The following is a 25,717-nucleotide window of genomic DNA, read 5'->3' on the forward strand; positions in this document are numbered from 1 at the left end:
CAATGATTTTAGATTTGAAATCTCTGCCTGTGATATACCATTATAATTTGTAGTCATAGGAGGTCCTCCTCTATTTGGCCATGCCGGAAAGGACAAAAGTCAAATGTATGTCCATTATAACCACTAACTCTCTACCTCTAAATGATGTTTAAATAGCTGTAGAACAGCACCTGCCCACGGTGGCTGTAAGGGAATTACCCTAGGCTGCATCATCTCATGTTCACCAGTAGGGGACAGCAGAGCATCAGGAACGATAGACACACTATGTTTATTTAACCCTGCACCCGAAGGCTTCTGAAAGAATACGTTTAGCACACCATTCCCTAAAGTCTACTGTCATTAAATGAACTAGGAATAGTCATTCCAGCTAGGAGTTGTCATTTAGGAATTCTGTTCTGGAGGATCGTTTTTGAGGGTCGTATTGTCTAGCTATACTGGCTAAATAAGTAAGCTAGAACGTTGCAAAAGGAGGTAGCGGAGGCAGAAACTCCATGTGAAAAAACAACACTAAAGCATAATGAAAATACATGCAGTGTTTCTATATGTTTTTGGGGGTTGTTTATGGTCATTCTAAAGATGTATTTAGCTTTTGGCCTGTAATGGTTAGGATTGGGACAGATAAATTGATTTGGGATAAGTGGTTGGGGGCAACTTTCTACCAGGAGTGCCTTGACATGGCAGCTGTAAAGATGTCCAGAGTCAGAGTGGTTGTAGGGGAGGAAGTGGGAGCCCAACAAATCTCGCACTTATGTCAATAAGAAAAAAAAAACTTTTGGAAATGGATTTATGTATTGTAATGTGAATACTGCTGATATTGTGGAAAAACACCAATAAAAAGAGTCTAAAAAAACTAAATAGAAGAGTGAATTGTTTAGATGTATCAATGTGTATCACACAGACCTATGTAGCAGAGGATAGAAGAACAGAGAAGAGGGATATCCTTATACCAGCATGTTTTTTTTAAAAATAAACATACAGAGAATACAGTTTTAAAGCTAATGTGTCGATAACAAAAAGGTTGCAAACAGAGACCGATTTATACTTAAAAAAATAAATTAAAAAAAAGTATATGTAGCCTAACCTCTCCCCCACTCACAAAAACTTCACAAACAAGAAAGACAGTGGAAAAAAAACATCTTCATGGTGCATATCAAAATGTTTACAGTTAGTGCTACAGATAAATATTAGGTAGTCAAAGGAGCAGAAACAAAATAGAAGAGAAAAAAAACAACCATAACCAACAGCCAGCTTCACAGAGGTATACCCTGGAACTGCAATTTTTCTATGGTCATATTTTGAAAACATTTGCTGTAGACCCATGCAGTGTGTATTTAATTATCTTCCAGCTTGCTAAAATGAGGACATTTCTGATCCAAGCCTCGTGGGATGGAGGAGAGAATGACTTCCAACAAAGTAATATCAGTCGTCTACTCTAGCTAACAGGGTTAGGAAGGCCACAAGGTCCACTTTCATTCTTGGCAGGACCACTGTATTAGGTACAGTGGTCCTGCCAATAGAGCTGTAGATGGAACTGGGTCAAAGGGCACCCTGGGTCAAAGGGCACCCGAAGTACCTCCGTTAATGTGTCAAACATACTGGACCAGTAGTTCTGAAGAGATGGGCAAGACCAACACATGTTAATCAACGAGGCAGGACTTTGTCGACACCTATCACATTTGACATTGAATGAAACCATGTTTGGCACATACAGATGAAGAGTGGACCCAGAGAAGTATATCATCCCATAAGTCGTCTGTAATGTCTTCACCTATATCCTGTTCCCAGGATGTTTTAATAGCTAACAATGAGGAACTCTGAAGGGAGAACATTCTCATATCCAGGCCCGGGGTGGCTAATCGGGAGGATCTGGAGTTTTCCCGGTGGGCCTGTCTGGTTTTGGGCCGGTCTGGGCCAGTGTTCAGACGTGGTAGTACTTGCAAGCCGATACCGTTCTGGGCGGCTGGGCCGGTACCATTCTGGGCCGATACCATATAAATAGGGTGACCAGATGTCCCGCTTTGCGCGGCCACGGGGCCAGTGTCCATCTAAAAAAAGCGCTGCAAACAAGCGCCTACATGTTCAGTTGCAGCAGAACGGCCAGATTCTATGGAACGTCTTCAGCCTATCAGGAAACAGCATTCATGTTTCCATGGCAACGGCCCCACGTGGATATCCGCTTGTTAAGTCGTGACGTGTTTCCGGGTCCCAACGTTGGCTGAGGCGCTGTCTTCGAAATGGAGAAATAATAATAATAATTTATTATATTTATATAGCGCTTTTCCGAGGCTCAAATACACTGACAATATGGAGAAAACGGGAAAGTGCTGTGTCCCTTGTTGAATGAATAGATCCGAGTCTAAAAAACGATTAAACTGTCATTCTACCGCTGTAGTTCAGAGGTACTCTGGTGCGGAGAATTTCTGGTTTGAACCCGGAAATGGCTAAACGTCACTTTTGACGTCAGACTTAACAAGCGGATAGGGAGCTGGCTGAATGTGCGAACCACCCGCTGACTCAAAGGGCTCGTAAAGTGAAACTGTCAACAATATCTAGTTTTCGTATTTTTTCATTCACCAACTTGAAGTTTTAAAGTACCCACTCGATATAATAAACAACAGTTTAACGATCACTAAATACTTATAATTTCTGGATTGGATTCACTGTTTCGTTTGCCGTAGGCTACTGAACATACTGGTAAGGGACCACTTTACTTGTAAACATACTTTTGTTTTAGGACGTGTTCAAAATCAAGGACTGTGTGTTCATCTATTTATGTGTTTTTAGCATGTGCATGTTGTGTGATGTTCTAAAAACGTAGTTAGACGTTTGTAGCGATGTACCACTGTTAGCCGCTAGCTGTTAACAGCATTTGTTGCTGCACCAGAGTGATTTTTCTCCCAGTCTCTGTCTGAGGTGCACCAACATTCAAATACTTGTGTCGTCTTCAATTCGAATTTTCCAATTTCAATGTATGACACATCATTTGAAAGCTTACAATCTGTAGTTTCAGGCTATGTAGAACACTGAAAAATGACTTGGGCAATTGGTTTATCCTTTGACCAGCTGGTATCACTGTCATTGTCTGAATGAGTGCAGAGTTAGACAGCTATGTCAATGCATTTGTGTTGCAAATGGGAGGCAAGTTAGCTAGCTAGATAGCCTACATACTCATTCATCTACAGGCCTAACACTGTCAGGCTACTTTTCTTTATTAATATACTAAATTGATACTGCACTTTGACTTCACTTTCTGCCCCTACAGATACTTTATTGTGAGGTTCACATTCAAATAAAAATATATTTGTTATAGAATTGTTAAGTTTTTATCTGCATAGTCTATTATTGGATGCTACTGAATAAACCAAACAGAATAGGAAACAGAATGGAAATGCATAGCCTATATATTTTTAAAATTGGAGAGACATAGCTCTCAACTCGGCCATGGGGGGCGGGTCCGGGCCCACATTGTCCCACACAAACATACAGTGGAGCCCCTAGACTTTTGGGGGCCCTAAGCAAACAACATTATGGAGGCCCCTGGTAAGGGTCTTAGGCGGGTGACGATGTGGACATTTAAAAATGTATTTATTTCCCTGACACTAAAATATAATACGGTTTTACGAAGCCTTTTAGAATCGCTGCTTTCGTGCCTTGGCTGCAAATGCTGCCACCAGATCTTCCAGGTCCAAAGATCTTCTAACCTCCTGTTCTATTGAGATTTGTGCCAGCCCTGAAAGCCTTTCCTGGCTCATGGTGGACCTCAGGTAAGTCTTTATAAGCTTCAGGCTCGAGAAGCTTCTCTCGCCAGATGCGACAGTGACCGGAAGTGTTAACAGGAGCCGCAGGGCAATACTGAGATTCCCATAGAGATCTAGAAGTTCCTCCTTGTATATGTAGTCCAACATCTGTCTTGGAGAGACACACACATCATCAGGGAATGTGTGGATAGCAGCCCTGACCTGCATCACCATCTCCTCTCCATCGATGTCATCCATAGTTTTTTCAAGATTTAGGCACTGCTTCTGAAGCCTTCCAGACGTATTTGCCTTTGTCATTTACTCTTTGGAGAACATAAAACTATACAGGCTGTAAATATCCTCCATCTTTGAGAACCTGCTAGTGATACTGGTGAGGGCGGCGTCCACCATTGGAAGAAAAAACTCCCGATTGAAGAGGTCATCTGGTGTAGACAATGTTTGTTCTTGATGTTGTTTTATCATAATTATATCCACTTACCACTATCCTGGTGTCGTTTTTCATTGTCTTCTCGTTTCTTTTTTCTTTTTTGGTGACCAGAAATGTGCGATCGCTTCATGATTGCTGCTGACAGTTGAGAGGCAGCTAGAAGCTTCATGATTGCTGCTGACAGTTGAGAGGCAGCTAGACAGTTGAGAGGCAGCTAGACAGTTGAGAGGCAGCTAGAAGTCAATTTCAAGCTAGAAGGGGGCGGGGCCCCACTAGGGGGGTTTTGGGGCAGCGGCGTGGATACTGCCAATAGCGGTTACGGATATGGATGTCCGTGGTGTTATAGATCATATAATAACGCCGTAATTGCAGGGAATACTTTACCAAACTAGCTATTTCACAATGAAAAGTAGTTAAACTCTTAACTACCCTAACCCTCATATTGTTTAGCTTGTCAAACTAAAACTGTCCTTGGATGAATGTATGCGCTGCGCAGCGCGAGCAGACTCAGAGCGACTGAACGCTGAATGCCATGATTTCCATTGAAAATACATTCATCCAAGGACAGTTTTAGTTTGACAAAAAGGCCCTTTTTGTTTGGTGGCCCCAAGTAATTGCCTTGGTTGCCTCTATGGACGGGGCGCCTCTGCAAACATACTCCTTTTCCCACATTTGGTTTGTTGGGACCTGGTCACCCTAGTGGTGGCCCATTGCTGCTATCACAGTAGAAGGCACAGGTCAGCTGTTGTACCAGTGTGGGAACAATGAAGCAAACCCATGACATAGCATCCTGTAAATGTAGAGAAGACTGTAGAGAACAGTGAGTCCGCTATTACAGACTAAAATACCAAGGTTGTAATTACATGATTGTAATATACTGTAATCGGTTGTGAACTAAAGTGGGCCGGTCTGAGGCATGAAACTCCAGAGTTGAAAATGAGTCCCACTCCGGCCCTGCACACACTCATAAACTGTATATACTGTATAGGCCTGTAGAATTTGTCTTATTGCACACACATTCATGCCTGTGGGGGTTACACCTTTTTTAGGCCATTGTTGCATTCCTAAAGGGGGGTTTCATGATGGTCATCCTTTTGTCCTAAACCACATTGTCCCCACATGCTCATTTCAAAATGGCCACCTATCTTCCTGTGACTTTTAACCTGAGTGACACTGTGTGTAGCCTGACCCCTTTCCACACCTTGGTCATTGGGGGTATAAAGGTGAGGACAAAACACCAAGGGACCATCAGAGAGAAGTGCTGTCATCTGTAATTTGGATTAATAAATAGTCTCAAAACTCTGAAGTTTTACTCGTGATCTATTTCAACCAAACTCTTTAAAGTCAAGATACTGCATACTCTTCTCCCCTATAAGAGGGGAACTCTGAAGCTGCGTCATCAGACATGTGCTCAACCGACTCTTGAACTCTGTCTGACCTCGGTTTTGTGTCTGTCTCTTGCTTTGCAAGCAATAAAATAATCACGTAACTCATATCGTGGTGTACTCATATCTTTATTTCTTGAACTACATCTCTAAAGAGGCAGTATTGCAGAGTGGTTTACCCAAGAATATTTACCATAGGATTCATCAGCTTTAACTCTATCAGTGCTGCTTGCATCATAACTTATCCTTTATAGGACGAGATTCCTGGAATTCCAGGAGCAGCATTCTGATTCCAAGCTACTGCATACATCATTTGTTTACAAAATCTCTGGTTAACACAAACATGAACCACACAGTAAAAAGTCCTTGTTGCTTTGGTTATGAAGCGGTGCAACACTTGTTCTGCTCTCATAAAGGTCTTTAGGAGTCATAATAATCATAGTCAAGGAGAACATTACATTACATTACATTACATTACAGTGATGTTAAATGTTCCTGTATGTTTCTGGCCATAAAACTCAAACCCAAATCTCATGTAGAAGAGCACATTTATTTAATTTCTCATCTTCACAACAACTTAAAGAGACACTACAGTACTTGATAATGTTGCAATAATAAATATGTTCATGGTAACAGATAAATCGATTTCAGTTTAATAAATAAATAAATAACATGAAATCATTTTACATTGTAAAGCTTTTAACACTGAAAGGATGACATTATTGGCAATAAAATAGGCCTAATGTTGACCAAAAATACTGGAGGCATCAATAAATAGATAGATTAATGAATAAATAGTCCTGAGTTAGTACAACAATAAATATAATAAAACATGTTTCAATAAATAGTTATTATTAAATAGTCCTCCACACGCACGCACGCACGCACGCACGCACGCACGCACACACACACACACACACACACACACACACACACACACACACACACGACCCTCTCTGATAACGTTGATCTGCACCTGTCTCATGTTGTGTCTATGAGGCATTGGTGAGTTTTGTGAAGATAAAATATATTCAGATTAACTGCCTGTTAAAGATTTGAGAGGTCTTTATTCCAGGAAGACAAAGTCATCAAGATCAACAGTAAGTTTGGAAAAAATACATTCAGAATGTGTCAACCAAACGCAGATAAACGTTCAACACCCAGTTCACATGTATTATTTTTTATACAATCAGTCGGTGTTATAGATCAAAATTGATTCCTCAAGTTTCTAACACTCTCACCATCAAGGCATACATACTGAAAAATGTATTGTACTTTGCTGATGGGACAGTTCAACTCACTGTGGACAGTCCGGTTAGAACTATGATGTTCTTAGGAGATGGGTTCCCATAACCAGGCCTTGTTACCATTTAGGGTTCTTTAATGAGCTTGTGAATTTGTGGTTTCTGTAAACATATCAAATGTACAGATCTCTATAATAAACCTAAAATAATACTCTACCTAGGTGCATACTGTCCACGAGGCTAAAGGCCGATTTAAACTTCTGCGTAAAATCGATGGCGTAGGCTACGGCGTAGCTTGCGTTGGCCCGCGTGGCCTTGCGTTGCCTACGGAGAGGGTTGACGCGCACATCTCCAAAAATGTAAGTACGTGTCAGTTTCTACGCAACCGTAAGCTCTGTGATTGGTCCGCTTGGTAGCTAATGATTCCGACAAGATTCCGACTCTCTCGTCGGCCAAAATGCGGAAGCCATGACAGAAATGTCATTTACTTTTTCTGTAATTACTTACTAATAAAGATTAGAAAAATTATGATAACCATTGTATTATCTTAGTTTAATGTCATTTCAATGCATCATAGAACTTTTATTTACAACAAGCATAAAAAAAAAAAACGCTATTATGCCGCTTTGAGTAGAGCGCCCTATGGAAGCGTCAGGCACAACCCGGAGGCACCCTTTGCGGGTTAATAACTGTGGTTTACCGTGGGTTAGGATAACAATTCAAACGTGTCCGGATAGGGGAAAGGACAGGGAATCTGAAACCATTTGAATGGTGTCGATTAGACACTCCTATCACGATCGACACAGCTAGGAGCTAATTCCTGGGAAGAACTTGTCTCTCCCCCCGCTGTCAACGGGAGTTTCATCCACCAGGAAGCGGTGGTGCGCGCAGCAGCGCGGGGGGGGGGGGACCCGTCACTTACGGCCGAATATCCCCACGTCACAATGGGTTAGAATTCCAAACAAAAATTCTCCATGACCAGAATAGCATGCTGAACACACTGAACTTCGAATGGAGTCTTAAGGCCGATTTAGAGTTCTGCGTCGAATTTACGTGCGTAGCTTACTTAGCCTCTTACGTAGGTCTCGCAATTTACACTTCTGCGTAGGCCGCGCTGCAATTACACCGTCACATCGCTAGGTGGCAGTGTGTTTTCAGCCCCTGTGCTGTGCCTCTTCCGGTTAGGAACTCAACGGAGCTCAAAGCTCAAAGCTGCATAATAGCGATCTTTTTGTTGTTATGTTTGTTGTATATAAAAGTTCTATGATGCATTGAAATGACATTAAACTAAGATAATACGATGGTTATCATAATTTTTCAAATCTTTATTAATAAGTAATTACAGAAAAGGTGAATGACATTTCTGTCATGACTCCCTCATTTTGGGCGACGAGAGAGTCGGAATCTTGTCGGAATCATGTTCTACCAAGCGGACCAATCACAGAGCTTACGGTTACGTGCGCGCTGACGCGTGGTTAGATTTTTTGAGAGGAGCGTGTCAAGGCTACGCAAGGGCACGTGGGACTACGTAAGCTTACGCGTAGCCTACGGCGTCGACTCTACGCAGAAGCCTAAACCGGCCTTAAGTCATGTACCGTTAACGAGATAGAATAAGAAAAGCACATTTTTCTATGCCGCTATGAGTACCGACCAACGCGACGCGGTCTGCGTAGAACGTAGAACTAGAACGTAGAACTATAAACTTGGAGACCCCTTACGTAGGCTACGGCGTAGACGTGCGTAAATTCGACGCAGAAGCTTAAATCGGCCTTAAGGCATGCACCTTCACGTGTGTAACACGCATGTGCATTAACACGCATGTGCATTAGTACGCATGTGCATTAACACGCATGTGCATTAACACGCATGTGCATTAACACGCATGTGCATTAACACGCATGTGCATTAGTACGCATGCACCAGTGTCCAATGATAGCTCAACCTCCCCAACTGACGAAACATTAGAATAAGTGGATTCTAATACACAGCAAATGCCCCTTAATTATCATTACACAGTTCTAACTTGACAATAATATCTAACAGAAAAGGTGATCCATAGACTGTGTAAACATCTTATATACATAGCTACTGTTAAATACATAATCAATATTTCCAATGGCTAAAATCCTAGCATTTAGCACAACTCAAATCAACTAACAGAGAAAATCCCCATTCAAAGTTCTTCTTTGTCACTTCACACTTTCCACAGGCGGGTAATGGGTGGGAACAATAGCTGGTTAACTCCCCCCCCAACCAAGTTAATTACCTCCCATTATACAAGTACAAGAGAGTGACGTTGTTATGGCCTCAGTTCCAATCGACATTGCATCAGCATGAGAGAACAATATGGCAATATTTATAAAAGGAAACAATAAGGAAAGATTAAAAAAAATTATAATAAAATAAATGTAATAATAATAATGTTGGGTCCATGTGTCCATTCATCATTCTAGTCCATAATGCATCTGGTGGGACTTCGGTGGAGGGCGTGTGATGTTTCATGCCTCATCAGAACACAATTCTATGATCTTCTAAAAAAATATAATTCTGCCAGGGTGGGGTTTTTCTGTGTCAGTGAAGCGTCTCTCCTCTCCGCGTCAAATTTGTGAACACAAACTCTGTGGCCATTTTAATGCTAGTCACAGCTAATAAAAGAGAGAAAGTGTTTTTATTGATTCTGCATATCCTCATTTCCAGTGAAATAGCTGCCATCTTGTTGTTCCATTTTTGTTTATCCCACCCCTTCATCACGTTGATTGGTTTCTTGAAAACAAAACATGCCCCCCACCCCCAAACCCTACTGTTACCTCTGACCTCATCTGCCATTCAACCCTCTCCCTCTCCCGCTCTGTACTGTACAAACACACGTTTATTACAGCCCTCGTTCTCTCTAGCCCAGCGCCAGGGAGGGGGCTGAAGGTAGAGGGAGTTCTGTTGGCTGTCTGGAGTGTCTGGGGGAGAAGAGTAGACCAAGACAGACTGACAGGCCTCAGTATCCAGAATAGATACACAACAGTCTTCTGTCCATACAAGCACATGTACATACAGTATATGATGGTGCAGCCAGCAGACCCCCCCCCCCTTCTTCTTTAGGGCTCCTGCCTCCTTTAAACTCCTCCCACACTGGGAGCAGTCGTGTTAACTAGTGTGTGTGTTCTCTGGTGTGTCTTTAGGTTTCCTGCGTGACTGAAACTCCTCCCACACTGGGAGCAGCAGAATAGCCTCTCTCCTGTGTGTTTTTTTTATTTATTTTTTACAGATTATGAAAGTGTAGATTGTCAGCTCTCAAATGATGATGTCATACACTGAAACCAGTTGAAAATAGTTGAAGATTTATTGTTTATGTGAATGTTGGTACACCTCAATTCAACTAGCAGAGAAAATCTCCCTGAACCAAAACAAACAAACACGTTGGTTTCAGAACATTCTAAAACACATTATCACAGAAAACTGGATTATCACACAGTCCCTAAACATGAACAAGACATGTATCACCATGACAACACTCACCAGAGTACAAAGCTCAGAATCTGTTACAGCAGACGAGTGTTGTGAATCACGTAATGAAAACAAGCTTAGTTCGCTGACAAATTATTTAAGGATCCTAAAACTGTTGATTGTTATATTGAGGGGGCTCTACAACATTTAAACTTTCAGAATATGAAAACAAATAAAAACACATTTAAAAAACAAAACATAAAAATCATCAGCATCATTAAACAATGTCAATATGTCCACACAGGCTAGAGGCCAATCTAACAAATGTGGGGGAGGAATAGTGTTGGAGTACGTCCAGGCGTATGTCCAGAAAATAAGCTAATCTAATAGAAAACTGAGAAGTGATGGGATCTATATCTTAATATGATATGATGTACAACATCTCAGTCTTCTAGCTGAAACGTTAGGAGGATTTATTGCAAACATACAACATACCAGTATTCAGTCACACTCGGCTTCAAAACACCAAGGCCTCATCTGGGTGGAAGGGGCGGTGACCACATGACGGAGGAGGGGACATGGACATCTCAACTCCTACGACCTCGATTCCTCCTTTACTCTCCAGGAGGGAGAGGAGGGGAAGAGAGGAGGAGAGGAAGAGAGGAGAGGAGGGGAGAGGAGAGGAAGGGAGGAGACAAGAGGAAGGGGAGGAGGGGAAGGGGGGAGAGATGAGGAAGGGAGGGTATGAGAAGAGGACAGGAGGAATTGAGAGAAAAGAATCAAGAAAAGGCTCATGTCAAAGTCAAAAGTCACTTTATTGTCCCATCACTGGGAAATTTGTATTGGGCTTACACCCCACAGCAGCCAACAAAGAGCAACAGACAATACAGAATGATAAAACACAAACAGAAGGCAGCCCTGTTTAAGACAAGAGTGGAAATAAAATGATAAGCAAGATATCGTGACACAACCTTCTCCCTGATCCGATCAACAAGTAAATATCCATACAGTAGATGATGGTGCTGCCAGAAGACCCCCCCCTTCTTCTTTAGGGCTCCTGCCTCCTTTAAACTCCTCCCACACTGGGAGCAGTCGTATTAACTAGTGTATGTGTTCTCTGGTGACTCTTTAGGTGTGCTGCGCAACTGAAACTCTTCCCACACTGGGAGCAGTAGAATGGCTTCTCTCCTGTGTGTGTTCTCTGGTGACTCTTTAGGTCACCTGACTGACTGAAACCCTTCCCACACTGGGAGCAGCAGAATGGCTTCTCTCCTGTGTGTATTCTCTGGTGTCTCTTTAGGTCACCTGCCTGATTGAAACTCTGCCCACACTGGGAGCAGCAGAATGGCTTCTCTCCTGTGTGTATTCTCTGGTGTCTCTTTAGGTGTCCTGCCTCACTGAAACTCTGCCCACACTGGGAGCAGCAGAATGTCTTCTCTCCTGTGTGTATTCTCTGGTGTCTCTTTAGGTGTCCTGCCTCACTGAAACTCTTCCCACACTGGGAGCAGCAGAATGGCTTCTCTCCTGTGTGTATTCTCTGGTGTCTCTTTAGGGATCCTGCCTCACTGAAACTCTTCCCACACTGGGAGCAGCAGAATGGCTTCTCTCCTGTGTGTATTATCTGGTGTGTCTTTAGGCTTCCTGCCTGACTGAAACTCTGCCCACACTGGGAGCAGCAGAATGGCTTCTCTCCTGTGTGTATTCTCTGGTGTCTCTTTAGGTCACCTGCCTGACTGAAACTCTTCCCACACTGGGAGCAGCAGAATGGCTTCTCTCCTGTGTGTATTCTCTGGTGTGTCTTTAGGTCTGCTGCCAGACTGAAACTCTTCCCACACTGGGAGCAGCAGAATGGCTTCTCTCCTGTGTGTATTCTCTGGTGTTTCTTTAGGTTTCCTGCCTGACTGAAACTCTGCCCACACTGGGAGCAGCAGAACGGCTTCTCTCCTGTGTGTATTCTCTGGTGTGTCTTTAGGTTGCTCATACAACCAAATCTCTTTCCACACTGAAGACAAGAGTGAGTCTTCTGTCCTCCTTGAGTCTGTGGTTGTGATTTAAGGTGAGTTGGACAAATGAAACTCTCACTGCAATCTAAACAGTGGTGATTCTTCTGTCTTGAGCTCCTCCTCCTCCGTCTGTGTTGTTTATGGCTTCCTGATGCGGTGGAGCTGGGCTCCATGTCTGAGTCTGGGTTGGAGCTCTCTTCTGTAAGAATAGGAACATATACAGGATTAGAAACAACATGAGAACAAGTGCTGCTTCCATAGACTCAGCAGTGCCAGAAGTAACACCACATCTCTGGAGTGTTTCTAAAATAATGTATTGCAGCTTATATATTTAGCTTTGGGTATCTGATTAATGGATTAACTGAATCTGTCATAGCTAGGTAGAGTTTGATAAGGACTCCAGGTGGACTCCATTGGCCAATATGGCAGAACCAGGGAGAAACAAATGAAATCTTTGAGAAAGAAGATACAAGAACACAGTGGGCCGGTTTCAGAGACAAGGCTTAAGCCTAGTCCTGGACTAAATCACACTTTCAATGTAAAATCTCCATTGAAGATGTTTTTTAGTCTAGGATTAGGCTTAAGCCTTGTCTGTGAAACCGGCCCAGGGTCTCACAGAGCCACAAGCTAGCAGAAGAAATAGTAGAAAAACAAACAAAACAAAAAACAGGGTGAAAACACTTTGGAGTCAAACTTTCTGAAAACACAGTGTCTAGCCTCCACTAAGAATGTCTTCAATATAGCATATTATATTGCCAAACATAATAGACCATACACAGATCACCATGCAGAAAGCCCTTCTTAAACTCAGACATGCAATTGATACCATTCCTGTGAGTAGTGCAGATTGGGAAAGAGGTTTTTCAGAAATGAATAATGTTGTCACACCTTTGCGCACACAACTGAGAATTGAAAACACCTCAGCTCTTATCTTTATTTAACTAGTTGGACCTCCTCTTGAGTGTTGGAACCCCATGAAATATGTAAAGAAGTGGGTGCCTACTAGAAGATCTGCTAGTCGTAAACTTGTTTATATTTGTGTGTGTGTAGATGGGCAAATCTATATGTATATATGCATGCAGACATGTTTGAGAGGGAGGGGTGGGTGGAGGGGAGGGAGAAAAACAGAAAATATTCATGCCTTTTTCAATGTATCAATCTTCTATACTGAGAAAAAAAAAAAAAAGAAGATCTGCTAGTCACTTGGCATGCATGCAGAGAGGATCGGCTTCAACATACCAGCCCATCTGGGATCTTCTGAACTAAGATTGTATATAAATAACTAGCTAACTTACTGTGTAAGAGATACGAGATAACCAAGATTAGAGACTGTCAGTGTACGTTATTGGCCTGCTGTATTACGGGAACTCAATGAAAAAGAAATAAAATGGATTGAAATTTAAAATTGCATCATGGACATTTTAATTTCAAGATCATTTAAGGTTTGATTTGTGAGGCAGTATTGAGCCCCACCATCACTCCCGCACCTTTACCCACCTCTAACACAGAGCCCCCCCACTTAATAAATCCCACTTTAACCCCTGCGTAATGCTAATAATATATAAGGACCCATCCCCTATACACAATTAACACCATAGAGCAATGTACAATAAATACATTATAATAGTAGTCAAGTTCATGAACGTACCATCCAACTCACTATCTGTCTCCAGTAAATCCTCTCCTCCCTCCTCTTCTTTCATCATCACATCTTTCTCCTCCACTTCCTCTTCTTCCATTTCTTCTTTCACCATCAGAGTGTTTTCCTCCCCTTCCTTCACCACAACTTCTTCTTCTTCCTCTTTCACTACCACATTATGTTCCAGTGTTTGACTGCAGTCCTCCAGCTTCACTGCCACCATCTCTGGACCCTGCTGTGAACCCAGGGACTCTGTGGACTTGGCTTCAGGCATGGTAGCTGGGCTGTGAGATGGATCTGTGTAATGTAAACAAAGGAAGAGCCACACATAGTGGAGAGTTAATTTCTCAAATATTCAGATTAACAAACACCTAACAAAGAATATGCACTACTATGAATTATTATAGTAAAGTGTCTTTCATGTTGGCTGGGCTGTGGCCTGATTCTCTACCCCTCTGGCTGAGTGGTGCACTCACATACATCCCCCTCATGGGTTTAAAAGGAATACACTGGTCTAAGAAACATGGTGTCTCATGCGTGCATTTCACATTCTTAAAATAGAGTAGTGATCCTATCTGACCTAAGACGGGGAATGTTAGGATTAAATGTCAGGAATTGTAAAAACTTTAAAATGTTTTTGGTTAAGGTATATGTAAACCTCCAACTTCAACTGCAGGATACTTTATTATTTACAGAATCCAATATACTTAATGTAAATAGTAAAAAAAACATGACCAAGAATCCACCCTTGATCCATCCTTTGTTATGTCTAAAAAACCTGATTTAACCCCATCAGTTAAGACACACTGCGTTCTGTCTGTTAAATAATATTCAATACAGCTACATGAACCTGGTCCAGTTAACCTCTGAACAAGTAGGTAATGGTCATAATAAATAAGGACCCATCCCTAACACACAATTAACACCATAGACCAATAATGTACATTACATACAATTATAATATTAGCCAAGTTCATGAACTTACCATCCTTTCCTTCCTCTCCTCCATTTTCTTCTTTCACAATCACATCTTTCACCTCCACTTCCTCCTCTTCTTTCATTATCACATCTTTCTCCTCCACTTCCTCTTCTATTTCTTCTTTCACCATCATAGCTTTTTCCCCCTCTTCCTCTCTTCCAGCCACCATAATTTCTTCTTCTTCCTCTTTCACTAACACATTATGTTCCAGTGGTTGACTGCAGTCCTCCAACTTCACTGCCACCATCTCTGGACCCTGCTGTGAACCCAGGGACTCTGTGGACTTGGCTTCAGACATGGTAGCTGGGCTGTGAGATGGATCTGTGTAATGTAAACAAAGGAAGAGCCACACATAGTGGAGAGTTAATTTCTAAAATATTCAGATTAACAAACACCTAACAAAGAATATGCACTACTATGAATTATTATAGTAAAGTGTCTTTCATGTTGGCTGGGCTGTGGCCTGATTCTCTACCCCTCTGGCTCTGGTGGGTTTGAAAGGAATACACTGGTCTAAGCAATATGGTGGTGTCTCAATGGTAATGGTAAATGGACTGACCTATTCCAAAGCGCTTTACAATGGCCTCTAATTCACCCATTCACACACCACTGGCAGCAAGCTACCATGAAAGGCGCGAGCCCGCTCATTGGGAGCAATTTGGGGTACAGTGACTTGCCCAAGAACAGTTTGACATGTGGTCTGCCAAAATACTTTTGAATTCATGCAGGATTCTGCCACAGTACAGGATAGTATACAGGATTGCTTTGCTGCATTGAGAATCTCCCTTCAAGAAGCATTTCCATGCAATGCCGTTTATAGATCCAGCAGGGGGCGACTGGCAGTAGACAGCATATGCAAAGTAGTATTATAAAGAAATGAAGAAGAAGCCTTGACAAACACTCTAGCCAGGGTTAAGATACAATTATGGTGGGTATTGAGGTGGTCAGTATAGGATATCTTGACAGTTATAATAGATCATTTAAACACTACAAATTGAAAAGTTGGAGTTGTGCATACAGGCCTAACATTAGTGTATAAGTTACTTTACTTGTTTAAATTCTTCCACCTGCTGCTACTCAGATAACTGTTGGGGAAGACTTTACTCTAACACCTTCAAATAATAACAATAACAACTCTCTAAGAAACCGGAGCTGCTGATCACAAGAGGCCCTTTATTACAGACCGGGGCCTGAGCTAGTTCACGATGCAACTCTCTAGGCACTCAGAAATATCATCTCTTATAGAATTCTCCTGGGGACCCCTCCCCAAATACTCATTTACATACCGTGCCCCCAACTCCCAGCTCAATATCCTGGGCCTGTTGCGGTGAAACCCTTTGATCAGTGATTAGGCTAACTCTTTTCCCCCATATAGGCCTATTCCAAGCCCTTCTCATGATTACTCTGGGCATTATTAATAACACCTAATAATAGATAAGACTAGTGATGCTCCGATCTGATCGGCGCTGATCGGTATCGGCCGATATGGCCTTGATCGGTTTTGATCGGAGTTCTCAAAACAGCCGATCAAACCCGACCGATCAGTTTACAAAATGGCGTCGCCAGTCTGGAAATATTACACCGTGTCGGAAAGAGACAACAAATATGCCGTTTGTAATGCCTGCTCAAAAGAAATACCTCGGGGAGGAACGCACGCAAGGTCTTTCAATACCACGAATATAATACGGCATTTGAAGGCTTGTCACACCAAGGAATATAACGAGTTTAATACATTGGCGAGCACTAAGGCCAGAGAGAAAGAGTCGTCGAAAGAACGGGCGACACCACTCACTCAGCTTACTGTTACCGAGACATTGCAACGACAGCAACCATACGGCAACGACCACAAGAAACGAAAGGAAATAAATGCGAAAGTAATAGAATTCATATGCCTTGATCAGCAGCCCCTGTCTGTTGTGGAAGACGCCGGGTTCAAACGCCTTGTTTCCTGCCTGGATCCACGCTATACGCTGCCGGGCCGAAAATATTTCACTGATGTTTGCCTGCCGGAATTATATAACACTGTCTACACATATATCGGGAGCCTAGTGAAGGACAACATCGCGTAAATCAGCTTCACGACTGACATTTGGAGTTCGAGTGTCAGTCCTGTGTCTATGCTGAGCCTGACTGCGCAGTTTATCAACGCAAACTTTGAGCTGACTAAAGTGGTGCTTCACTCTCAAGAATTCCCTGGGTCACACACCGCAGAGGCACTTGCTGCAGCTTTCACAGACATGCTCAACGCCTGGGAAATCCCAAAGGGAAAGGTGCACGTTATCCTACGGGATAATGCCAAGAACATGGAGAAGGCTATGAGGGACTAGGGGTGGGCATCAATGATCGATGATCGATTAATTGATCGATAAGGTCTTGGTCGATCACAAAATATTTTGCTCGATAATCTTTTTTTTTTCTTTTTTAAAATAATAATAATAATAATGGAAATTAGTTTGTCCACGTTATGTGTGAGAAATGAACTTTACATTTGCCTTCGCATTGAATTTCGCAACGCAGTACGGCATGACGGAAGTTCCCGTTAGTGTAACCTGACCTCCAGTAATAGGTGCACGATCTCCACTACTTCCTGAAAGGCACCTTGCATGTTTAATTGATTAATCAGCTGTGCGGTAAACTGTTGGAACACACACTGCTTGGAAAATGGCGAAGCGAGCGAAACGAAGCTTGGTGTGGGAGCATTTTGATCTGAAAGGCGACCTCGTTCATTGCAAACACTGCGCAGTGACCTGTAAATATAATACGACGACGACCCCGATGAAATACCACCTGCAAACCGTACACCCGACCCTGACTGCTCCTTCGCTACCTTGTACTTCTCAGCCCTCCATCATGCCTCATCTTATACGCGGGAGGTGTGATGCACAACGAGAAGAGAAAATAACGATGGCCATCTGCAAATTAATTGAAACAGATATTCTGCCGCTCAGTTTTGTCGAGGGTAGAGGATTTCGTGCGCTGATGCAAATAGTCGAGCCAGCATATCCTGTTCCATCGCGACGTTCCATAACCAGGCGCCTGTCACCAGATTGCGTTCGTCTCTCACCCCTGAACATGTTAACATGATCATCTTTTTGAACAAGAACCAGTAGGCCTGCCGCCTACAGTCTCTCGCTGGAGTTTAAATTTAAATTAAGCTGGACGCTCTTAAGGACACTAACGTTTTCAGTCATCCTCCTATTTGTGAGTAACTGTTTTTTTACTGCTCCTATGGTGAGTTACTTATTTTCTATATTTTTATTTATAATGTAAAATGTGTTTTTAAGTTAAACAATTTAGGCTACTCACTGCCTTGTTTAAGAGGATTGTTATTAGAGATGCTCCGATCAGGGTTTTTGGTGCCGATCACCGATCACTGGAATCAGTGATCTGCCGATCCGATATCACCGATCACAGCGTCGAAAATGGCAATTGAAGCATTCTATTTATTGTGTAGCATTATTTATGTTTTAAATTATTCTTAACACCATTGACATTGTATATTAAGTATTTAAATGAAATTAGGAGATGAGAAAGTATCATGAATTGACGAACATCTGTTTTATTGAATTCACAACCACCTGTAGCTTACTTCAGGAAAAACTAATAAAATGTGAAAATAAAAATCATAATAAATAAAATGTACACTGTCACATCAAATGTGCAACATTCCACTCGAATGAGAGGAACTAGGGGCTCTTAGAGAACTTGGAGCTTATACTGTAGCTTTCCTGAGGAACAATAAACATACCCAAACTAAACTGCAACATAAACAGGCTATAGCCAAATATAAAATACTGTTTCAAGTCAGTCAGTTTCAAGTCATATTTAGGAGGAGATAAGACAGCAAGTCAGCAATAATCAATAAAACAAAAAAACAAAACATTGCACCTAAGGAGATTTCAGACTCAAACCTTACTTCTGATTAAGCAGCATCACTGGCAGATTAGCCTTGAGAAATACAAGCATCTCAGCGTTTTTGGCACTCAGCCTGTTCCTCTTATCATCTAAAATATGTCCTGCTATGCTGAAAAGTCGCTCGCTATCTACACTTGTGCAAGGTGCACAGAGGAACCTAAAACTCACGCGCTAATAGTTGTTGCTATGGGCCAAGTGACTTCCTGCTCGCTGGGTCACATGACGTCGCTGCACTACCTACACTACGCTCGTGAAGTCGCGCTGGAACTCTGACCAGCACTCGTGGAACGCCTCTCGTCCAATCAAAGCACTCGGTCCCTTTATGACGTCGAGCCCAGTGTGCGCTTCGGCGCTCTCTGAGCGAATCGACGAACGCAGCAAATGCCGTATGATATTCGTGGTATTGAAAGACCTTGCGTGCGTTCCTCCCCGAGGTATTTCTTTTGAGCAGACATTACAAACGGCATATTTGTTGTCTCTTTCCAACACTGTGTAATATTTCCAGACTGGCGACGCCATTTTGTAAACTGATCGGTCGTGTTTGATCGGCCGTTTTGAGATCTCCGATCAAAACCGATCAAGGCCATATCGGCCGATACCGATCGGCGCCGATCAGATCGGAGCATCACTAATTGTTATCTGACTGTAGTGTCTAGTTAATGTGAATGAATGAATGTGTGCATTGTGCAATTCTGCAATAGCAACACAAATAAAGTTTTTTCCCCAAGGAAAACATGCTTGTTATTTCTGCCCTAGTTTATTTTTTTTATTATTTATTTTTTATGAAAAAAAAGCTTATTGATTAATCGATAATTGATCGTTAATTCTTACGATTATCGGGAAAAAAAAAGTTGATCGTTTGCCCAGCCCTATGAGGGACGCGCGTTTACCAAACCTACCGTGCACGGCTCACACACTCCAGCTCGCTGTGCATGAGGGGGTTTTGGCACAGCGTGCCGTCATTGATGTCATCGCAAGTGGAAGACGGATCGTCGGTCATTTCAAACATTCCCAGCTAGCTTACTCCCGACTGTTCAGTATTCAAAAACAAATGAATCCGAACCAGCCACCCAAAAGGCTACAACAGGATGTACCAACCCGCTGGAACAGTACGGTTGCCATGCTAAAAAGTTTACTGGAACAGAAGCGTGCCCTATGTGCTTATGCAGCTGATTTTGAATTGCCTTCCACGTTGGCCGTCCATGAGTGGAAATTGGTGGAAAATCTGATTTCAGTGCTAGACCCCTTTGACGAGCTCACAAAAACGATAAGTTCATCAACTGCATCAGCTGCAGATGTTATACCATCCATCAGAGCTTTAACTCGTCTTCTTGAAAAAACAACAGAGAGTGACCACGGTGTGAAGACAGCCAAAGCCACGCTCCTGGAAGCTGTCAAGAGGAGATTCAGTGACATTGAATCTGAGCGCCTGTACACCATCGCTACACTCCTTGATCCAAGGTGAGAACTCCACAGGGAGAGATTCTTATGCGTATTAGCTTTGGCCTAAACATTATTGATAAAAGGGGCTATGCTTAAGTTAAAGGTAAAATATAAATACTGTGTTGTGTTATCCTGTAGTGTACGATGGTTTGCATTTAAAAAGCAGTTAATCTTAACTATAAATAAATAAATAGAATGCTATGGGGCCAAGCCCATGCCTAATTAATTCATAAATATAATACAAATGCTATGGGGCCCCGCCCAGGCCTAATTAATAATAAAATAGTTAAGCATAACCTACAAAATGCATTAAATACATTAATTAATGTTGCCTTTTATTTCTCTCATAATAAAAAATAGGTATAAAGACAGATATTTCCCCATCGCACTCAAGCCACAGATGCGCAGGCTGCTTTCTGATGTCCTGGCTGCTGCAGCAGAGCAAGAGACGGACAGTTTGGCAGTGAGTGAGCCCCCACAGAAGGAACATTTACATTTACATTTTTGGCATTTAGCAGACGCCTTATTCCAAAGCGACTTACAATCAATACATTTGAATACTAAGCATGTGAATTAGCAGTCCACCATTCGTTGCAGGAAGTGTACTCTAGCTCGGGCCCGGGGCCACTGATAGAAGGAAAAACCTTCTCCCTATTATCGCCTTCTACTAAAACTTTTTTATTTTTTATTTTATTTTTTAGGTACCACGAGCTGGCTCCTTGCATGCTATGCATGCTGAACTGTTGGCTGAAGAAGATGGGCCCCAGCATGTGTGCGGCAGTGGTGACATCAACCCAAGAGCATCACAGGTTAATCTCTACCTATCAGAGGCAGTTATCCCAGACGGTAATGGGCAGCCTCTTGCTTTTTGGAAGGCCAACGAAGGCCGCTTTCCTGCTCTTGCACAAGCAGCACGAGTCTTCCTCTGTGCACCTTGCACAAGTGTAGATAGCGAGCGACTTTTCAGCATAGCAGGACATATTTTAGACGATAAGAGGAACAGGCTGAGTGGCAAAAATGCTGAGATGCTTGTATTTCTCAAGGCTAATCTGCCAGTGATGCTGCTTAATCAGAAGTAAGGTTTGAGTCTGAAATCTCCTTCGGTGTAATGTTTTGTTTTATTGTTTTATTGATTATTGCTGACTTGCTGTCTTATCTCCTCCTATATGACTTGAAACTGACTGACTTGAAACAGTATTTATTTTATATTTGGCTATAGCCTGTTTATGTTGCACTTTAGTTTGGGTATGTTTATTGTTCCTCAGGAAATGTTTATTGTTTATTGTTCCTCAGGAAAGCTACAGTATAAGCTCCAAGTTCTCTAAGAGCCCCTAGTTCCTCTCATTCGAGTGGAATGTTGCACATTTGATGTGACAGTGTACATTTTATTTATTATGATTTTTATTTTCACATTTTATTTATTATGATTTGTATGTTCCTGAAGTAAGCTACAGGTGGTTGTGAATTCAATAAAACAGATGGTTGTCAATTCATGATACTTTCTCATCTCCTAATTTCATTTGAATACTTAATATACAATGTCAATGGTGTTAAGAATAATTAAAAACATAAATAATGCTACACAATAAATAGAATGAATGAATGAATGAATGGTCTTTATTGTCATTGCTATAGTACAGGTACCAAACAACGAAATTTAGGAGGGGTGGCTCCCCTGGTGCTAGGAAAGAAAAAAAAGAAAAAAAAGAAGAAAAAAAAAGCTTCAATTGCCATTTTCGACGCTGTGATCGGTGATCGGTGATATCGGATCGGCAGATCACTGATTCCAGTGATCGGTGATCGGTGATCGGCACCAAAAACCCTGATCGGAGCATCTTAAAGCGCTTTAGGACACTCTAAGACGCTTTACAAACTGAAAAGATAGAGTAGTAGAATTAAATAGTACCATCTATTGCTAAATTCCTTCTCTGAATTCATGAGGGTTAGGGTTACAATTAACACAATCTAAACATCCACATTTTAAGCCAATTAAAAGAGAGAAAATCCACCATACAACAGACTCTTCACACAAATCCAACTTTAAAAGAGACGTCTAACGTCTTCTATGACTTTTGGTTTTGATACCTATTGAACTTTACTTTAGCATTACTGACTTGAAAGAGCACTTTTTAACATGGAGGTCAAAGTAAACTCAAGAGACATGCAGAACATTCTTAGATTACACAACAACACTCAACTCTTCACCAACCGACACTACCACTCTCAACCAGTCAACCAACCCTCCACCCGGTCCACTGAACTACCCCAGGCTCCAATCTATCTATCATACTATCTATCTATCTATCTATCATACTATCTATCTACCTATCTATCTATCATACTATCTATCTATCTATCATACTATCTATCTACCTATGTAACTATCTGACTCTGTCTAACCTTCTATCTTTCCAACCTCATATCTATCTAACCTTTCAACTAAATAGACTAACTAGAAATGCCATTCTGCAATATTTCATAGATAAATAAGGTCTAGATTGGAAACGAGGACACACTGTAACAGAAGTCAACAACTTTCAAAGCGACTCATCTATTCAGCCTTTGTAAATTCACCCTATTAAGTCTAGAATATCACTGTTCTTTACTCTGATATCCAGTCTATCCCATTTCGACCTCATTCAGAGCAGACATTGTGACTTTGCAACTGCAAACCAAGGCCTCACACGAGTTGCACAAAGGACAGACGAACACGTGTTTGTTGTTGTGCTTTCTTGCGGAATGTTGATAGTGTGAGACAGTCCACCATGGATGGCTTCCCTGTTGTTGTTGTTGTGTTTATGTTACCGTTATTGTTGATTGGTTACTGTATGTCACATGATCACCCAGAGAGAGATATGGCTCGTTACCGAGGTTACGTAAACAGTCAGTCAAGGGAACAACGCTCATCGGTATGGACAGCAAAGCTGCTGTTCTGTGCCAGAGCTAGTTTCCCCGTCATCTATTAACCTGCCATCTGGGACACAATTAGTTGTATCTTGTATTGTGTTTTGAAGAAGTTAACTAAAGAACCAGAAACGGAGAATTCCTTGTCGTGTGAGTCATTATACCCACGCACATCAGACGGACAAAACACGACAACTGGTATCAGAAGTAGCGATCATCCGTGAGTACATCCACCTGACAAAGGAAAAGCTAACAGAAGCTAACGGAAGATAATAAAGTTATAAGAGCCAAAGCTAACGGGAGCTAATAGGGGCTAACAGGAGACAGCTAACTAGCCAGCTGACTGGATTCAGGAGTTACTACAACAACTGGTTGAGTACTGCCACCTGGTGGTGTTTGGGCAGACTGTACTCCCGTTAGACTCAACTAAATTAAGCGGACAATTCCATTAATAAACAACTCAACAAAATCAAAGAGACAATTACATGAATAAACAACTAAATAATACAAAGAGACAACTACATGAAAGAGAACAAGACAAGTGGAACAGACAATCCACCGAAAATAAAAGGACAATTACATCAACAGAAAACTCAATAAAATGACAGAGGAACAAGGAGCTACAGTAGGACCTACTGAGCCTGATAGAGCCCCAACATGGCTACAAGCTTTGTTGGATAGCCAAAATCAGCAGACAAAACACCTGCAAATGATGCTAGCCCCCGTACTAACACACATAACAGGAGGAAATCCCGTTACACAGCAAGCCTCACCACCACTTGCTGCTTCCAGTGGAAATGGGGATAAGATCTTACAGCGCCCCACATTGGACAGGCATGCTTCTGAGCCTGAAGCTATACCTTCAGCCTCTTGGGATATACCAGTAAGACCAAAAACTCGTGTTGGTGCCCCCTTTGCAGCTGAGTTGGATGTCATCAATCAGCGCACTCGCAACTTTGGTCCCACCAGGAGGGGCGGCAATGCTGAACCTGACAGTAGATGGAGAGACACTAGAGACTCTGAGAATGAAACCCAACGCTCATTTCCCTATGGTGAGCAGAGACTGAATAGTTCTGGTCACAACAGTCAGCACACTCTGCAAGAAGTGCGTAGACCTAAACGTGCCACATTTGAAGGAAATGATGACTGGGACTCTTTCTTGTTGCCATTTGAGCGCCAGGCCAGGGAGTATGGATGGAGTACTACAGAAAGAGTGGACAGGCTGCATGAATGCTTAAGAGGAGCTGCAATACGATATATCTGCTCACTGCCAGAACGTACACCTGAGGATTATGCTCTCTTAGTGGAGGAGCTTACTCAGCGCTTTGGGAAAAGAGACCCCCCTACCACAGTAAGGAGAAAGTTGGGAGAACTTCGGCAAGGTAGAGAGGCGTCAGCTGAATTTGCAGAAGAGGTGAGACGCCTCGTCACACTTGCATATCCAGGAGTGGATCTCCAGCTGCAAGATCAACTTGCAACTGATGCCTTTCTTAAAGGTCTAAAAAAATCAAAAAGTGGCCTATGAAGTTATGAACCGAGATCCATGCTCCCTTGCAGAGGCTCAAAAGTGTGTAGAGGCTCATGAACACAACTTCAAAGCTACGGTGGGACGTGAAACAGAAATAAAGAACAGAACACGACGCATTTCTTGGGCTGATGATGGAGACATCTGTGAGGACTTTACTCCTACCTCTCGTAGGGTACAGACCCCTCAGTATGTAACTGCTGACCAGTTTGCTACACTAACGGACCAAGTCAAGACCCTCGTACATACAGTAGGGAATCTACAGCTGCAGTTTGAACATCATAAAACTAGAGCAACAACACAACGTCCCCTGTCACTAGAGAGGACACAGAACCATTATCAGGTGCAGCCCGGCCGGATGCGCTCCCAGTCACCAAGCCCAACCCGGGGAGCAGCTGGCCCATGTTATAAATGTGGAGAACAAGGACACTTCAGGAGGGACTGCAGTAGATCGCCGAGCCCAACAGCTGCACGTAACTGCGGTGACAAAGGCCCAGACCAACGGGGGCAGTCAGAAGGGAGACTACATGCAGATCACAAACCACAAGGGCTACAGATTGGCTGCACCAAAAACAAGGGTGAGAGTCTACAGATTCCGGTGACAGTAAACGGCATTCCAACACAGGCTGTGGTGGACACGGGAGCCCAGACAACAGTAATCTCAGAGGAGCTGTATAGGAGTTTCTCTGGAGGTGATCCGACAAGCATACGTAAGACCTACCTTCTAAATGCGGGAGTTGGAGATGGCATGGAAGCAAAACGTGGACTGAACGTCACTTTTAAAATTGCAGCCAAAACAATCGACTGGGACGTACACGTAGCCCCCATACGTGACTCTGTCCTCATAGGATTGGATCTGATGAAGACTCATGATGTTGTCATCCACACCCGTGGTAAGGTGTTCATCGGTAACGAACTTGTGCCCTCCAAAATAGTACGAGGGGATGGATCAGACTATCATGTTGCCAGAGTGACCCTAGGAGAGACCACCACCATACCACCACATCTGAATGTGTGGTCTGGGGTGAGGTGGAAGAACCAAGGCCAGGTGTTCCAG

The 25,717-nt window shown here is 42.5% G+C and overlaps 2 protein-coding genes across 5 annotated transcripts in view; both read right to left on the minus strand.

Moving 5' to 3' along the window:
• Positions 1-25,717, minus strand: part of LOC308165162 (NLR family CARD domain-containing protein 3-like) — a 469,264-nt gene that overhangs the window by 290,631 nt on the left and 152,916 nt on the right. The window lies entirely within an intron of this gene.
• On the minus strand, positions 10,232-15,013 carry LOC308165011 (uncharacterized protein; the record flags this gene model as incomplete). The annotated part of the gene is made up of 4 exons (XM_080539111.1): positions 14,880-15,013; positions 13,904-14,191; positions 12,256-12,454; positions 10,232-10,241 (listed from the first exon to the last, which is right to left on the minus strand). Exons 1-4 carry the CDS (start codon positions 15,004-15,006, stop codon positions 10,232-10,234), a joined length of 624 nt encoding a protein of 207 aa, XP_080395237.1. The 5' UTR covers positions 15,007-15,013.

This window comes from Nansenia antarctica (assembly GCF_963989245.1).
Source record: "Nansenia antarctica genome assembly, chromosome: 9".
In the NCBI taxonomy this organism is placed as follows: domain Eukaryota; kingdom Metazoa; phylum Chordata; class Actinopteri; order Argentiniformes; family Microstomatidae; genus Nansenia; species Nansenia antarctica.